Source organism: Bos indicus x Bos taurus, chromosome 3 (assembly GCF_003369695.1).
Source record: "Bos indicus x Bos taurus breed Angus x Brahman F1 hybrid chromosome 3, Bos_hybrid_MaternalHap_v2.0, whole genome shotgun sequence".
NCBI lineage: Eukaryota > Metazoa > Chordata > Mammalia > Artiodactyla > Bovidae > Bos > Bos indicus x Bos taurus.
This window is the reverse complement of record NC_040078.1, coordinates 19266016-19284540: the sequence shown is the minus strand read 5'-3', so window position 1 is coordinate 19284540 and position 18525 is coordinate 19266016. Positions and strand designations below refer to the sequence as shown.

General features: G+C 42.8%; 1 protein-coding gene and 1 pseudogene across 6 annotated transcripts in view; one reads left to right on the top strand and one right to left on the bottom strand.

The window, feature by feature from the left end:
* Positions 1-18525, top strand: part of TUFT1 (tuftelin 1) — a 50110-nt gene that overhangs the window by 25658 nt on the left and 5927 nt on the right. For 2 of the 5 annotated variants that reach the window (XM_027533590.1, XM_027533573.1), the window contains 6 exons: positions 6713-6799; positions 7352-7441; positions 9356-9421; positions 12843-12956; positions 16980-17108; positions 17861-17955. In XM_027533590.1, the coding sequence (XP_027389391.1) occupies positions 6713-6799; positions 7352-7441; positions 9356-9421; positions 12843-12956; positions 16980-17108; positions 17861-17955 (581 nt within the window). The remainder of the gene's footprint in view (positions 1-6712; positions 6800-7351; positions 7442-9355; positions 9422-12842; positions 12957-16979; positions 17109-17860; positions 17956-18525) is intronic. The other 3 variants (XM_027533598.1, XM_027533609.1, XM_027533584.1) reach the window with 2 other exon arrangements.
* LOC113886922 lies at positions 2689-4402 on the bottom strand (annotated as a pseudogene). Its single transcript, XR_003509581.1, has one exon. The product of XR_003509581.1 is annotated as a calponin-3 pseudogene (transcript).

Sequence of the window (18525 nt, the reverse complement as noted above, 5' to 3'; positions counted from 1 at the left end):
CTGTATTCATGTCAGCTGCTGAAAACTGTGGAGACAGGTAAAAAGTGTGTTTACGGAACTTTTTTTTTTTTAATTGAAATAATTTTTGTTTAATTAAGGCAATTAAAACAATTTAAAAAAATTAAAAGTTTCTTTTCTAAAAACAACTTTTTGAGATGTAATTCACATACCATACAATTAACTCAGTTAAAGTGTACAATTCAGTAGTTTTTGATATATTCATACAGTTGTGCAGCCATCTCCACTACTAATTTCAGAACTTTTTCAGTCACTCCTTCTAGCCCCTGGTGATCACCACAGTTCTATCAGTACCTTCTGTCTCTATGGATTTGTCCTTTCTAGACATTTTATATGGAGAAGGAAATGGCAACCCACTCCAGTGTTCTTGCCTGGAGAATCCCATGGACGGAGAAGCCTGGTGGGCTGCAGTCAATGGGGTCGCACAGAGTCGGACACAGCTGAAGTGACTTAGCAGCAGCAGACATTTCATATGGGCTTCCCTGGTGGCTCAGAGGTTAAAGCATCTGCCTGCAATATGGGAGACCTGGGTTCAATCCCTGGGTTGGAAAGATCCGCTGGAGAAGGAAATGGCAACCCACTCCAGTATTCTTGCCTGGAGAATCGCATGGACGGAGGAGCCTGGTGGGCTACAGTCCATGGGGTTGCAAAGAGTCGGACACAACTGAGTGACTTCACTTCACTTCAGACATTTTATATAAATGGACTCACAACACAGCATGTGGCCTTTTGTGTCTGGCTTCTTTCATTTAGCAGAGTATTTTCAGGGATCAGCCATATTGTAACATACATCAGTACTCACTGCTTTTAATGGCTGAATCATATTCCCTTGAATGAATATATTATATTTTGTTACCCATTCATCAATTGATGGGCATTTGGGTTGTTTCTACTCTCTTGCTTTTATGAATGATGCTGCTTTGAATATTCATGTACAAGTTTTTAGGTGAACATGTGTTTTCAATTCTCTTGGTATATACCTAGCAGTAGTGAAATTGCTAGGTCATATGGTAATTCTATATTTATATTTAATCTTTTGAGAAACTACCAGACATTTTTCCAAAGCATTTGCTCTATTTTGTATTCCCACCAGTTATATATGTGGGTTTCAATTTCTGTATATCCTCATTAACACTTGTTATTATCCATTTTTTTTGATTATTGCCATCCTAGTGGATGTGAAGTGGTGTCCTATGGTGGTTTTAATTTGCATTTCCCTAATGACATCTTTTCATATGCTTATTGCCTGTTTGTATATCTTCGTTGGAAAAATATTTGTTCAAATCCTTTGCTCTTTAAAAATCCAATTGTGCTTTAATTGTTACAGTGTAAGTGTTCTTTTATATATTCCAGATAGTAAGTGCTTATCAGATAAATGTTCTGGAAAAAATTTTTAATTTTTTCCCATTCTGTGGTTTTTTTTTTTTTTTTCTTTCTTGATGATGTCCTTTGAAACAAAAATTTTTAATTTGTTGAAATCCAATTTATATATATTTTTTCTTTTGTTACTGTGCTTTTTTTAAAAATTATTTTATTGAAGTATATATAGTTGATTGACAGTGTTTTGTTAATTTCTAGCATACAGCATGATCTTTTAAATTTTTCCTCCCTTTTCGTAAAGGACAGAGCAGAGAAGTATCTGATCCCTTTATGTATGTATGTATCCATGTATATATGCATTTGTGTACTTATGTGTTTATTTTATTATTCTTGTGCCACCTAATCACTTTTTGGTTTTCTTGGAGCTTTCATGCGTAACCCTCTTTAGCTGGAAGCTAATAACGTCCAGCAAGTCATTTCCAGCAACATTAAAAAAAAAAATCCAGTAAGAATGCAAGAGTCTGATGCTACTTGCAGCAAGTAACTATTTCTCTGTTAATTACGTTGTTCTAATCTTTTTTTTAAGTTTTTTTTTAATTTAATTTTATTTTTAAAACTTTACATAATTGTATTAGTTTTGCCAAATATCAAAATGAATCCGCCACAGGTATACATGTGTTCCCCATCCTGAACCCTCCTCCCTCCTCCCTCCCCATACCATCCCTCTGGGTCGTCCCAGTGCACCAGCCCCAAGCATCCAGTATCGTGCATTGAACCTGGACTGGCATCTCGTTTCATACATGATATTTTACATGTTTCAATGCCATTCTCCCAAATCTTACCACCCTCTCCCTCTCCCACAGAGTCCATAAGACTGTTCTATACATCAGTGTCTCTTTTGCTGTCTCGTACACAGGGTTATTGTTACCATCTTTCTAAATTCCATATGTATGCGTTAGTATACTGTATTGGTGTTTTTCCTTCTGGCTTACTTCACTCTGTATAATAGGCTCCAGTTTCATCCACCTCATTAGAACTGATTCAAATGTATTCTTTTTAATGGCTGAGTAATACTCCATTGTGTATATGTACTATAGCTTTCTTATCCATTCATCTGCCGATGGACATCTAGGTTGCTTCCATGTCCTGGCTATTATAAAGAGTGCTGCGATGAACATTGTTACTGTGCTTTTGGTATTGTATCTAAGGAGACTTTGCCTAACCAAAGGTCACAAAGACTTATCCCCATACTTTTTCAGAGAGTTATAGTTTTAGCTCTTATGCATAGGTCTATGATCCATTTGGGTTAATTTTTGTGTATGATGTGACTTCATTTTTTTTTTTTTTGCACACTGATCAGGACTTTATTTAAAAATTAGCAAACAATACTGTAGAAACATTGATATGTAAATTTCTAAAACGCTGCATCTTAAATTTAGTTGGCAAAGACCACATTTAGCTATAAGCATGTTTAGTCTTCCATGTAGAAACAAGATACTAAACTGTAAAAAAAAAAAAAGCTTCCTATTGTTTGAAAATACCAGTTTAAGTAGAGGACTGTAAAAATGCATAGATTTTTAATGAAAGAATTGACTGTACAAGAGTACTCCCCTTTCACAGTATTCCTTTTTACTTCATATGTGAGTTATTGGTTATGCTGTAGGATTTAACTGCCACAGCACTAAAAGGCAACTATTTAGGGAAGAGGCAGAAAAAGGAAAAAGGAATGTATGTAAGGCAATAGTTCCTTTAGGTACAATAAGCATAATAGTGTTTTAGGAAGACAAGATAAAAATTACTCAAGGCTAGCTTGGTTCTCACTGAATAAAAACAATGGGCTAAATACTGAGCTCCTCTGTGAATCTAATAATCAATGCCTTGGTCACCATACTGGTAATCTCTGGGGTAGTCATCTTGGTACTCGCCATGATATTCATCGGGGTATTCTGCCTGATAATCACTATCACTGATTTCTGACCCATTGGTTCCTGTTCCTTGGCTTCCGTTGTGAATGACAGGTTCTGTGGGAGCAGCACAGTATTTGGGATCATACACTTGCCGCCCAAGCCCATACACACTCATTCCTTTCTGGGAAGCGACTTTGTTGGTACCCATCTGTAGGGAAATCGTCGAGTTGTCCACGGGTTGTAATGTTAGCTTCTGATCGTAGATGTCTCTTCGGGTACCCGGTGCTAACATTCCCGCCTGGCTGGCTCCTTTGTTGGTGCCCATTTGCAGGCTAATTGTGGTCTGATCAAAAGGTTTGTCAGTTTGCATTTTGGGATCATAAAGGTGCCTCCTCGTCCCATAGGCTGTCATACCTGCTTGGCTGGCGCATTTGTTGGTTCCCATCTGCAAACCAATTACACTCTGGCCAGCTTTTAATTTTCCTTCATCAAAACGTCTTGTTTGTTTTTCTGCATACTTAACTCCAATGTCAATGGTTGTATGGAATCCTTTTGTTTTGGCCAGACCTGCTAGGGCCACCAACGTAGTCTGAACCTGGGTCATGTTTCCATTCTCAAAAAGATCATTTGCTTCAAATATGTCATGTGGCTTCATGCCATAAGCCTGAATAGCTTTAATAAAGTTGCCGATATTCTCCAACTGAGGCCAGTTTAATGAGGACTCATTGACCTTCTTCACTGAGCCTGGCTGTAGCTTGTTTATGAGTTCGCAGAGGATAATGCCATCTTTCAAGCCCAGCTGGAAGTTGGCGCCAATGCTCATGCCTGTCACCTCTTCTATCCAATTGCGGAGATCTTCTTCTGCCTGATGATCATACTTGGAAGCAATCTTGTTCTTGACCTCGGCCGAAAGCCCATAGGAAGGGCCCTTGTTGAAGCGGGTCATGATGATTCGCGCGGCGGGAAGAGGTTGAGTTCGGGTCCGGGGGTTTCTTGCACTCGGTTTCCCCGCTCCTGACCCCGAAGAGTGGCCGCACTACAAGATGCTCGGAGCTCGCTCTCCTGGGCGGCGCAGGAGTCGCCGGGAAGCGGCGGCGGGACGCGGGCGGTGCCTCGGCTACTCGGTCGAACGAGGTCCCCCAGACGCTCCCGCTCGGCTCTGGAGTCCCGCACGAACTCAACTTCATTTTTTTGCACATGATGTCTGTTTTTACCAGCCTCGGTTGTTGAAAAGACTGTTACTTGGCACACTTGTCAAAAATCAGTTGACAAAAATCAAAGTATGTAATTATTACTTCTGGACATTTTGTATACCATTGATCTATGTGTTTATCCTATATCAGCCCCATGCTGTCTTGACTTCTGTAGCTTTGTAGTAATTTCCATATGAATTTTAGGATTAGTTTGTCAGTTTCTGCAAAGAAACCAGCTTGGATCTTCATAAGAATTGTGTTGAATTTGTAGTTCAGTTTGGGGAGTATTGCCATCTTAGCAATATTAAGTTTTCTAATCCATGAAAATAGGATGTTTGTTCACTTTTTAAGGTCTTCTCTTATTTCCTGTTCTGTAATTTCTTGCCTCTGTTATGTTCTATAATTTTAAGAATGCAGGTTTTGAACTTTGTTAAATTTATTTCTAGATTTTTTTCTTTTGGATTGTTCATTGCTATTAATAGTGTATAGAAATATAACTTTTTTTCATATATTGTACTTGTATCCTACAACCTTGCTGAATTCATTTATTTGTTCTAACAGTTTCTTATTGAATTCCTTAGGTTATTCTGTATGCAAGATCTTGTTATTTATGAATAGTTTTACCCTATCCAACCTGTATACTTTTCAATTAATTTTTTTTATTCAAAGTCATTACATGGCCTTTACGTGGCCATTACATTACCACCCCCTAATTCTATTAATATAATCATTGTTAACATTTTATTGTGTATCCTCTCAGACATTTTCCTATACGTTTGTATTTTTAAAAAATTGTATTGTATATTTATACTACAATTTGCTTGCCTCCCTTTAATGGGAGTTTATAATATCTTCTGTATCCATAAATGACTTCATAGTATTCTATTATACACATACCCTATAATTTCTTTAATCCCCTATTGTTGAACATTTTGTCTATTTCTACTTTTTGCAGCCATAAATGATATTTTGTCAAGTATATATATTACTAACTTGTGTATGTTTTATAGTATAAATAATAAAGAAATATTTTCTCAGTTGTAAAAAAGTCAAGCATGGTGTACAGAGAAAAATGTGTAAATCCCCTTTACAATTCCCTTTTCATGAGTTTACATGTATATATGTAAGTATCTATACTAGTTTTTAGCTCAATTTATTTCATTAGGATAAATTTCCAGAAATAGCTTTGGTAGGTCAAAGAGTAAATATAGTTTTAAGTCTTCTGATCAGAACCACCAAATTACCACCCAGAAAGGCGGTGACAATTTACCCTCCCACCAGCAGTGTAAGGGTCGGACACGTCTGAGCCACTGAACTGAACAGCAGTGTATGAGGCTACCTGTGTGGAGTTAATTTAACTGGAGGTTTCTTTTCTTTTTCTAAAATTTTTATTGAAGTATAGCTGATTTACAATGATGTGTTAGTTTCAGCAAAGTGATTCAGTTACAGATATCTTTTTCAGGTTCTTTTCCCTTATAGATTATTACAAAATATTGAGCATAGCTCCCTGTGCTGTATCGTAGGTCCTTGTTGTTTATCTATTTTATATACACTAGTGTGTATATGTTAATCCCAACCTCCTAGTTTATCCTTCCCCCCTTCTCCTTTGCTAACCATCAGTTTGTTTTCTGTCTGCAGGTCAATTTCTATATTGTATATAAATTCATTTGTATCATTTTATTTTTCTAATTTTCACCTGTAAGTGATCTCATGTGATATTTTTCTGGCTTACTGCACTTAGTATGATAATCTCTGGGTTCATCCATGTTGTTGCAAATGGCATTACTTCATTCTTTTTTATGACTGAGTCATATTTTAGTGTGTGTGTGTATGTACCTACCACCTCCTTTTCCCCCCAGTTTTTGTGTATTTATTTAGTTTTGGCTGTGCTGGGTCTTTGTTGCTTGGGCTTTTCTGTAGTCGTGGCAGGCAGGGGCTACTCTCTAGCTGCGGTGCGTGGGATTCTCACTGTGGTGTCTTCTCTTGTCGTGGAGCACAGGCTCTAGTATGTGAGGGCTTCAGTAGTTGTGGCACGTGGGCTCTAGGGCACAGGCTCAGTAGTTGTGGCACATGAGCTTAGTTGCTCCATGGCATGTGGGATCGTCCCAGATCAGGAATTAAACCTGTGTCTCCTGAATTAGCAGGCAGATTCTTTACCACTGAGCCACCAGGGAAGCCCCTGTACCACATCTTCTGTATCTGTTCATCTGTCAATGGACATTTAGGTTACTTCCACTGGAGATTTCTTAATTAGTGTTGTTTTCCTTATTTCAGGTGTACTTGAAGGGGAGGTCTGGAGATAAGATGATCCATGAGAAGAATATTAACCAGCTGAAGAGTGAGGTCCAGTATATCCAGGAGGTGGGCACCCCTTCCCTTTGTGGAAATGACCAGTCGTTTCTCTAAACCTCACATTTTTTGGCTCCCTTCTTTCATAGGTTCTGATTTTCTCCCTTCTGCTTCCTTCATATCTCCAAAGTGCCACCATGCCCCCTCATGTGTTAATATCATTTCTGACCCTTCCATTAATCAATAAATACTTATTAAGCACCATACACCTAGCGCTGTCCCCCAGTCATCCTATCTAAAGTGCCAGCCTTGCTTCCTCACTTTTCTTAAGCCTTAACCTGTCTCGTATTTCTTCTTGGCACTTGTGGCCGTAACATATCACATTGGGTTGTGTGTCTCCCCAACTGGAAAGTTAAATACACCAAGACAGGATTTTTTTATTATTTTGTTGCTTCTGTAGGAGAGACTGGACTCCAGCCCCACTTGAGTAGAGTCTCTGCTTTCCCAGCCAGCCCTGAGAACAGTACTTGACTCATCAGAGTATGGGCTGGGAAAGGGCGCAGAGGTGGGTGAGTTGTTGTGCTCTCTTTCCCGAAGCTAAAGCCTCTTGCCCTCTCCTCCCAGGCCAGGAACTGCTTGCAGAAGCTCCGGGAGGATATAAGTAGCAAACTTGACAGAGATCCAGGAGATTCTGTCCATAAACAGGAGATACAGGTAATAAGAAATGGTCCACAGTCGGGTCCAAACTGAGGAGGTGGAGTTGTGCCATTTACCAGTCACCCATTGGTTACCAAATCTAATGCCAGTACTGGGAAAGTTGAGAATACAGGTGATGCTGGCTTCTCTGAGCATTCACACCTTGTTAGGGCTCTCTAGAAGATAGACACTTGTATTCACACATGTCAGCCTATATATAAGCATACCTGTCCCTAAAATATGTACAAAAGAAATTGAATTTATATCAATAAAATTATCATTCAATTAATGGCAAGCCATCTTGTCCCTTCCCCCTATAAATCCAAACTTCTTGTAAGTTGATCTTGCTTAATTTGGCGATGCTTGTGGTATAAATTGGAAGTCTTGGTCCTGGCCTGTTACTGTGTGCGTCTAGAGCTATCTCTACCCTAGCACAGGAAGCTTCTCCAGGTGAGAGTTCATTCTCGCACCCTCGTCTCTGTGCCCACACCCCAGTCCAGGGTCTGGGATGCACAAAGTGAAAACAGCTCAGTCATGTCTGACTCTTTGCAACCCCATGGCCTGTACAGTCCATGGAATTCTCCAGCCCAGAATACTGGAGCGGGTAGCTGTTCCCTTCTCGAGGGGATCTTCCCAACCCAGGGATTGAACCCACGTCTCCCACATTGCAGGCGGATTCTTTGCCAGCTGAGCCACCAGGGATGCACAAGGTCATCAGTAAATGTTTGTTGGACCACACTGATTGGAGAATCCTTCTTGGCATGGATGATCCTGGGATCCTGCTTTTTAGTCCTTCAAAAATTTGAGGATAGAAATATCCCCAGGAGAGCAGAACTGTCTCTTCCATGAGTTCACCCTCATCCTCTCTTAGATTCCGGGCAGTGTCTCCTTCGTCTGCTTTCAGTTTGGGTGGGGTGGTTCTTCTCCAGTAGCCCCTGCCTTCGTTCTCCTAAGGGGAACAAGTGACCTAGAGCCAGCACAGTTACCCTTCACCTTGGGCACGTGCCAGGCTCGTGTGGTGGACACCCCCTAATTCACTTTGCTTTGGCTCCAGGTAAGACTTTCACTGCCTGAGCTCACATCTGGCTGGTGGGAGGTGCTTTGTTTTGTGATTGAAGAGCCTAATGTGCGCAGAGCCCAGAAGTCCAGGGCCCTTGTTTATATAAACCAGCAGTCATATGATGACTAATTAGGCTTTGGGTTGGAAAGAATGGCAGCAAACTCCGCTTCCCCGTTTGATTTATGTTTTGTCAAACCTTGTCTGGATCCCCGAGGGGCAAGGGAAACTCTGTTTATGGCAGGCAGCTGCTTGTGTTTCCTGGGCTTCGGGGAATGGGCCGGCACATTTTCCAGTCTGCTGAAAGGTTTTAGCCTGGGGTTTCCTTCCTCCTCCTGATGAGGCTCAGGTATTTTCTCTCAAGGCTGTGCGTGTTTCTCCACTCCCTCTTTTCTCCATTTTCCTACAGAGCACTAGACGTCTTTTCTTTTCTTTCCTCCCTTCTTTTTCTTTCCCTCTTCCTCTCCCCCCACTCCTCCTTTTCCCTTTTAATCTTTCTAAGATTTGAACTCTTAGAAAAATAATATTTCAAGATATCACGTAATATGGTTTATATGGAATCTTTAAAAAGTGATACAAATAAACTTATATACAAAATAGAAATAGACCCACAGACATATAGAACAAACTTATGGTTACAAAAGGGGAAAGGAGAGGAGGGATACATTAGAAGTTTGGGATTACACACATACACACTACTCTATATCCCTGGAGGGGAGGACATGGCAACCCACTCCAGTATTCTTGCCTGGAGAATCCCATAGACAGAGGAGCCTGCTGGGCTGCAGTCCATGGGGTCGCAAAGACTTGGCCATAACTGAGTGACTAAACAACAACAGCTATTTTCACTACCAATTTGATTTTTCTTTGAACAGGTGGTGCTAGAAAAGCCCAATGGCCTTAGTGAAGGTCCCCTGACCACGTATAGCAGCCCACCCGAGGTAGGTAACAGGGAAAGTAGTGGCAACTACTGGTTAGCCAAGAGGCAGGAAATACACCTTCCTTATCTTTTTGTTTATTGCTTGCTCTCTCTGTCTCACTAAATATGAAAGTAATGTTTACTGGCTGTAAAAATGCAAACAAAGGAGAAACATATGAAGCAGAAATTCTGCTTCCCCAGTTCCACTCCTTGTAAATACCCATGGTTAACAGAAGTGGGTAGGTCCTTTTATTTATTTATTTTTTTGGCTGTACTGCATGGCTTATGGGATCTTCGTTCTCTGACCAGGGATCAAACCTGCGCCCTCCTCAGTGAAAGTGCAGAGTCCTAATTGGACCGTCAGGGAATTCCCATGGGTGGGTCCCTTTAGAGCAGTGCTCACCGTTTGTTATTATGATGGCCTTGGGAGCTTTAAAGGATGCAGTACCTGTGTGCCGTCCCTAGAGACTGTAATTTGACGGATCTGAGATGTGGCCTATGCATCAGGACTTAAAAAAATTTTTTTGACCATGCATGCCACGTAGCATGCAGGATCTTAGTTCCTGACCAGGGATCAAAACTTCACCCCCTCAGTGGAAGCAGGGAATCTTAACCATTGGACCCCCAGGGAAGTTCTACATTAGGACTTTTAAAAGCTCTTCACTTGATTCTAATATTTAGCCTGTTCTATTAGTTCTAATATTTCTAGTTTAAAGTTCTAGAGTGTTTTTCTGTACATAGGCATCCATATTTAAGAGCTATATGTGTTTGTGTGTGTGTGTGTGTATGTGTATACACTAATATATAGACATGCATCATATATATATATATAAATATATGTATATAATATGCACATGCTTTTTACAAATACGGGATTGTGATAAATAATACATTATTTCTTCTTGTTTTTTAATTTTTTTTAAACTGAAGAGTGTAGCCTACTTTCCATGTTAGTACATGTAAATCTAGGGCTTCCCTAATGACTCAGAGGTAAAGAATCTGCCTGCAATGCAGGAGACACAGGTTTGATCCTTGGGTTGGGAAGATCCCCTGGAGAAGGAAAAGGCACCCCACTCCAGTACTCTTGCCTGGGAAATCCCATGGACAGTGGAGCCTGGCAGGCTACAGTCCGCGGGGTTGCAAAGAGCTGGACACGACTGAGCAAGTAAACAACAACGATACACAAATCTGTCTCATTCTTTTCAATAACAACATAGTATTTTTAATCTCCCCCCAGCTTTATTAAAGTATAATTGACAAACACATGGCTATACTTTTTTTAAAAATGACTTTTGTTGTTATATTTTTTGTGATTATGTAATAATACAAGACATGCATACTGTAGAAAATTAGGGAAATTCAGGAACATAGAAAAAGTTGAAAGAAGAAAAAGATATCAACTGTAATCTACCCAGAGAAAAATCAGTTTGGTGAACTTGCCTTTGTTTTCCCTTCAGTGCAAATATATATTTACGATATTGAGATTAGACCATCTGTAGCAGTTCTTTGTTCTTGTTTCTTGGGCGGTTATTTTTTGTGTTGGGTGTATTTGGCTCTCAAATGCAGAGCTGACTCAGACCTTCCCTTCAGTTCAGAGCTCGTTATCATCACTGGGCCCACAGAGGCCTCTCACTGCTTCAGCTTTTTTTTTTTTTTTGGTCTACCTGACCGAAAGGTGCTCACTCTAACATATTTAATATATAATTTAAATATGCCTATTAAGTATGTTTTTAATTTTCAGAATAGACTTGCGCTCTATTTGTTTTTTCCTTTTTCATCCAACACCATATGTTTTAGGGTTCTGTTTACATTGCTGTGTTAAAATCAGTTTTCTTGTCTTTAGCTCCTACATGTAAAATTGTATAACTCCCTTTTATTCTCTTCATACTGTATCATGAAATTTTTCCATGTCATCAAAGAGTCTTACAAGAATGACATTTGGATGAATCTTTTTTATAATGAATTTTTTTAGCTGCCCCAAGTCTTGATTTTATTTGCTGCATGCAAACTCTTACTTGTGACATGTGAGATCTAGTTCCCTGACCAGGGATTAAACCTGGGCCCCTGCATTGGGAGCACAGAGTCTTAGCCACTGGACCACCAGGGAAGTCACTCATGGCTGGATTGGGAATGTTGTGATTCTAGCCACTCACTTTAGATGTGCAGTTTGGATTTTTTCCTTCCCCTGAGTCACCATATTTGGCAAATATGCTGTTAGCAACAAGTTATAGTAACACCTGGCACTATCTGTTCAGCCTTTCTTCTTCCAAGCTCCAAGATATTATCTGACTTAGTTTTGAGGCAGCCTTGAAGGCAGGGTGTGGTAAGGAGTCTTCTCCATTTCCCAGTTAGAGAAGCAAGGCCCACAGGACTCAGTGATAACACACCGCCTGGGACACTGTCCTCTCTTCCCCGCTGAGCTCTGTGCTCTGGTTTGAAGGTGCTGCTGCCTCCCACTGTGCAAGGCAGGGAGAGACTCTTCTGCCAGACTCGAGGGAGCTGGTAACTGAAGTGTGGCAGAAATGGAGGCGAGCTCCTACACGCCAACTCAGCCCTAACCACCCCCAGTTTGGGTGTGTCTGGGGGAGACAGTAACCTCAATGAGACACCTTTTCCTACACCGCATCTGATTCCCGGATTCACTGGGTCTTTTGCCCTAAGCTGCCCATCTGTCAGTAACCCTTAATCTGCTGATCTCTGTGCTCAGCACAGAGAACCACAAAAGATATGGCTCTTGGGCTGTGCCCCTCTTGACCAGCACGGCACAGCCCTTGCCCTTGGGGACTGAAGTCTAAAGAGGATCATGGTCCCTGCTCTCAGAGGGCTCTAGTCTGGTGGAAAAGTAGGACACACACGTGAAGATGGCATAAACATACCTGGTCATCAGTCCATTGACAAGTATGTAAAAGCTCCTGTAGTGTGTCCTAAAATAATGAGGTGACTGGAAGCTGCTGCTGCTAAGTCGCTTCAGTCGTGTCTGGCTCTGTGCGACCCCAAAGACGGCAGCCCACCAGGCTTCCCCGTCCCTGGGATTCTCCAGGCAAGAACACTGGAGTGGGTTGCCATTTCCTTCTCCAGTGCAGGAAAGTGAAAAGTGAAAGTGAAGTTGCTCAGTCGTGTCCGACTCCTAGTGACCCCATGGACTGCAGCCTACCAGGCTCCTCCATCCATGGGATTTTCCAGGCAAGAGTACTGGAGTGGGGTGCCATTGCCTTCTCAGGATTGGAAGCTAGTTGAGTTCTTTAGGGTACGAGTGTGTTTTCATATGAATAACTTAGAATGCTTGGGTGCCTAAGACTGACTAACTTTACTCCCTTATGCGATGTAAATTCCTTCATGAGGGTGGTCTGGGCCAGTCGGTCTAACAAGTGTTTATTATGGGGCGACCTTGTCTTACCAAGTCACATAGTGGCTTCACCTTCTCGTCCCTCTCCTGGCTATAGGTGGACACCCATATAAATGAAGATGTTGAGAGCTTGAGGAAGACGGTTCAGGACTTGCTTGTCAAGCTTCAGGAAGCTGAGCGGCAGCACCAGTCAGACTGTTCAGCTTTTAAGGTGAGATTTGGGATTTGAGGAGAAAGTGCCCTGAGGGCAGGGCCACTGGCTGCAGGTGCAGATGAATTTCCTCCTGGCTGGCGTGCCATCAATCAACTGGAAAGGCTGGGTTTGGTGGCCCGGGGCACTTCCTGTCAGCTTTGCCCTTTCTTGGATATTTATAGTTTTTGCTGTCCGAAGCTAGCCCATAGTTTGAAGGTCAGCTTTTGAGTCTCTGCTCTACTGGAGTGGAGAAATGGCACTGATTTAGGAGAGCAGGTAATTCAGAAGTCCTTTCTGTCAATCCGTGGTAAGAACTGCTGGGCTGGATGTGCCATGCAGGCAAGGATTGTTGCTGTAAAGTTCACCACTGCGTCCCCAGTGTCTGGGACAATTCTAGGCATCGGGTGGGTGCCTCTTAAGTGTGAATGGGATGCATGGATGGATTGGTGTGGTCTTAAGAAGAAATGTGCCTGTGGAATCAGGAAACTTTAGATCAAGTCTTGGCTTTACTACACAGAGCTCTGTGATTTTTTTTTTTAATTGAAGTATAATTTATTAACAGTGTTTTAAGTGAAAGCGAAGTCACTCAGTCGTGTCTGACTCTTTGTGACCCCGTGGATAGTAGCCTATGAGGTTCCTCCATCCATGGGATTTTCTAGGCAAGAATACTGGAGTACGTTGTCATTTCCTTCTCCAGCAGATCTTCCCCACCCAGGGATTGAAGTCGGGTCTCCAGCATTGCAAGCAGACGATTTTACTGTCTGAGTCACCAGGGAAGCTCCCCAGTAGTGTTTTAAGTGTACAGCAAAGTGATTAAGTTACACACACACACACACATATATATTCTTTTTCAGCTTCTTTTCTATTATAGGTTATTATAAGATATTGAATGTTCCTGTGCTATATAGTAGGCCCTTGTTTATCTGTTTTATATATAGTTAGTGTGTATCTGTTAATCTCAAATTCATCCTTCTCCCCACCCAGAGCTCTGTAAGCTTGAGTATCTCAATTATTGTTATAAAAGGTTATTATAGAAGATTTTAAAAATACAGAAGTCTATATTTATAAAACCCCTTCCTCAACTATTGAAAGTGTGTGAGGTGTTCTATGCTTTCCAGAAAATTCCTGGGGTAAAAGATGAGGTACGCAAGATGAACGCAGAGCACTTTTCCTAGCGCTCTGGGTGAGAGGAACCATTCCGTATCAGTCATAAATAAGTAATGATAGGATTCTGCCCTGCCCAGGCTTGCCTGGGGCTGACGGAAGGAGAACTCCCAGCCTGAACTCTTTTCTTCCATGGACTAAAGAGAGAGAAGTTTTGAGAGATGTTTTGAGGGTGTGGACCTAAGGTAGTGAGAGTGATTAACTGCCTCAAGAGTAGTTAAAGTCTTATCTGGGTAATTTAACCTCCCTAACCATCAGTTTCAACTTTCGTAAAAAGGGGTCATGAGTCGTGATTATTTAGGAATATAGTATATGATGGAGGTGTCCTTTTAAACCAACAGAGATAGATGAGAATATTCAATAAATGAAAATGGAATTAATTAACTAGTATTAAAAATAAACAACATAGATCTTTAATACGTCACTGTTTACAAAAATAGAATTCAATTGGATTAAAGAGTAAATGCAGAAAAATAAGATTCTGAAGATATTAAAACATATATATAAGGACATATTTTTTTTTTAAAGGGTCATGAAATATACCTCGCAAGTTTGGTGCATTGATTGAGTGAGGTAATATTTGTAAATATATTTATTACTTGAAAGAGTTTTAGAAATAATAAATATTCCACATTTTTCTTAGTCATCAGTTTAACAGGTGGGTTTTCCTATCCTAAATAAATTAGACTTAGGGTCCCCAGTGGCTCAGTGATAAAGAATCCATTTGCCAATCCAAGAGAAGGGGGCTCAGCCCCTGGGTTGGAAAGATCCCCTGGAAATGGAAATGGCAACCCACTCCAGTATTCCTGTCTAGGAAATCCCACGGACAGAGGAGCTGAGGGCTATAGTCCATGGGGTCGCAAAGAGTGAGCACGATTTAGTGACTAAATAACGACGACAACAACAGGGTAATACTAAGATTAATTTGGTCTCAGAACAAAGTAGCTGTGTGGTAAAGGAGTTTATTGAATCTATTTCAGATTCTACAGTTTGGATAATTCAGTCGATAATGAATCAGTTCAGTGACCCTTTCTTACTTTCCTAGAATAGAACAGGAGGAAGGGGAGGTTGAGGCTGTAGCACTGACCAGGCTGTAAATGTTGGAAAGAAATTTCTACATTGAGAAACACTGTGAAGTACCAGTTGGTTTTGGCAGCAAACGGGAGAGCTCTGCTAACCCTGGGTTTCAAAACTTGAGCAAAAGTATCCTCAGTAGAAGCCCAAGGCTGGAAGGCCTCTGACTGCTGTTAACCACACACTCATGGCTTCTTACAAGGGGCTGCCCTTTAACCCCATGACATGTGGCACAGATCTACAGTAGGAGATGCTCCTTGGGTTACTCCCACTACTGGGGTAGGTCCCCACACCCTCTCATGATTAAGGGGTTCCCTTAGGGCAGGGCTGGCTGGAACTGTGGGGCCGATGTAGCAGAGTGTGGCTTTTTTGCTTTGTGATTTTACAGCTGTGTGTGAGGATCATCTGTGGCCCATTGGTGCTGTGCTCCGAGCACACAGCAACTGGGGTGCAATGTTTGTGTACAGAAATGAGAGGCCTTCTTTTTACACTTCTGCCCAAGGGGCTGGCCTGTTTCAGGCTATTATGGGACATTGGAAGGCTTTTCTCAGTTTCTCCCGGTGGATTAGACTCTCTGGTCTATTTTTCTGAAGCTGGCGGGCAAGAAGGGCAAGATTGTCTATTGCCATGAAGATAACCTGTCATGAAGCGTGGGTTTCCCGTTCTACTGGCTCCTGGCTGTCATGAAGGATTTACTCTGGATGGGGCTGTGTACAATGTGGACAAGTCCCATCACACATCATCCTTTGCTTTGCTTTCTTCTCCTTGATTCTGACTTCGGGAGGAGCCAGACAAACTGGTTGCTGGTGTTTCGTTTTACCAGGCTTTCCAGAGGTTACCCGATTCTTTTTTAGTCTCTCATTGGAGAGTCAGAGTGGGGTACCTGGAAAGCATTGAAATTGATGATGAAGCAACTGAGTTTACTGTCATTTACTGGCTGTGTAATCTTGAATAGGTCATTTTTCCTTTAGTTGTGAAGGGAGAGGGTTGGACTAGATGATCATCCAGTCCATTCATGATGTTGCAGAGCACTGGCTGTGTGCTCAGTGCTGTGCTAAGCTCTGGAAAGGCAGTGATGCCCAGCGTCTCTGCTGTCATGAAGCTGATGGTCTCCTGGGGGGTGCGCACAAGCGACCAGGCAAAATCTGCTCAGTGCAGAAGAGGGAAAGTTTGTGTGTCCTCTGTAGACACACAAAGGACACACACCTCATCTGAGCTCCAGCTCCCTGGAAGAAGGGGTGTCTAAGCTGAGAGCTGAAAGATGATCAGGAGTTGGCAAAATTGCACACAGGAGGAAAGGAGGCAAGTTCTTATTTTACTTTTTCACTCTAAATTCCACTTCTGTCCTTTCCATATTGGAAAATTCTTCCTGGTGCTAGTAACGCTTCTGGGTGCTGTTTTGGCCTTTCCAGATTGTTGGAAGTGAGGATGAGGAAGAGTGGGAGACAGAAGGAGGGACACAGAGATTCCTCCATTGGATTCTTTGTATTAGGAAGAAAGTCATAATACTGGTTTAAGCTTGGGTGACCCTGGAGGGCTGGTGGGGATGCTGAAGACGTCAGCTATCTGGAAAGCGGAGCTTGTGGGTTCCAGGTGTCACTCTGATTATGTGACAGTTATCCTTGGGAGTGGAGTTAATCTGCTGGTCTCCTTAGTGGTCCTGGAACAGTGATGGGGAGACGACGGTGTGCCCATCAGGGTTGCCTCCTCCTTCCATCCCTGCACCCACATTTCTGGTTTTTTTCCTTTTTATCCATGTTTGTCCTTCCACACAGTTCACACAGTCCCCATCCTGTGTCCCAGGTCACACTCAGCCAGTACCAGAAAGAAGCCAAGCAGAGTCAGGTGGCCCTTCAGAGAGCGGAGGACAGAGCGGAGCAGAAGGAGGCAGAAGTCGGGGAGCTGCAGAGGCGCTTGCAGGGAATGGAGACGGTAACTGCTGGGGTCTTGCTCTTTAGCACCCATACTCCTGGGCTGGAAGGTGCAGGTGGACTGACTGAGATGGTTGCAGAGACCTTCCTTTTCTGAGTGGTTGCAGAAAAGCGCATTTCACAGCTTTGTTTGGAGTACTGTTTAGCCCTTAAGGAATGGGAAGGTTTTTTTTTTTTAATCTTTTATTTATGTATTTGGCTGTACTGGGTCTTAATTGCAACGTGTGGGATCTTTAGTTGTGGCATGCAGGATCTAGTTCCCCAACCAGGTATCGAACCTGGATCTCCTACATTGGGAGCACAGAGTCTTAGCCACTGGGCCACCAGGGAAGTCCCAGAGAAGGTCTTTCTTTATCTAACTTAGCCCTTGGTAACTTGACTTGAACTGATTTCCCTTTTAGGTGGGTTCTGGTAGAGCTGCCCTTTGGCCTTTGAAGACAGTTCTTCAGGAGCCACTCAGCCTAGTTTCCTGGGGATTGGTAGCCAGAGCTGGCAGGTGGACCCAGCTGATGCAGGGCCAGATTCTCCCTTTGGGCAGCTGGGCGAGGCTGAGAAGTTTCTATGTGCTGAGGGTGGGAAGGGTTATCCCTGTCAGGGGAGAGAACCCCATCAAACCAGCTTGACCTGCTGCTCCCTGGCAGCTGTCCCAGGCCCCGCAGGGGCTGAGTCGCAGCCCTTGGTGCCCATCTTACCCCGAACACAGACACCGTCACCGTTTCCTCATTGTAGATTTTCTTTCCTTTGGCCCACCAGGAGTATCAGGCCATACTGGCGAAGGTCAGGGAAGGGGAGACAGCCCTGGAGGAACTTCGGAGTAAGAACGTTGACTGCCAAGCAGAACAAGAAAAGTAAGGGCCCTGGCTCACCGTGAGGTTGGGGTGTGGGGAGGAGAGGGTGCCAACCTGGGGAGGAAGCTGGTGCTGATGTCAGGTCTTCCAGCTCTGACTCACTGTGTGCCTGCTCGGGGTGGGGCCCTGCCCAGGGAGATACTGTGGGGAGGCTGCCATGTCTGAGGCGCTCATTTTCCAATACCCTGAAGAAAAGGCTTCTGTGGTTGTATGGACAGGGGCAGGCGGGAGCTGGTGAAGTGTCTACCGTTGCGGCATGTCATTCTGAGATTCTGAGGTTGTTACACTGGATGTGTTACTAGATTGCACCACAGCCTACTCCTCCCTAAACAAAGTGTTAGTTGCTCAGTGGTGTCTGACTCTTTGTGACCCCATGGACTGTAGCCCACCAGGCTCCTTTGTCCATGAGATTCTCCAGGCAAGAATACTGGAGTGGGTTGCCATGCCCTTCTCCAGGGGAATCTTCCTGATGCAGGGTTCGAACCCACATCTCTTACATCTCCTGCATTGGCAGATGGGTTCTTTACCACTTGCACCACCTGGGAAGATCACAAATGGTAAATCAAATTT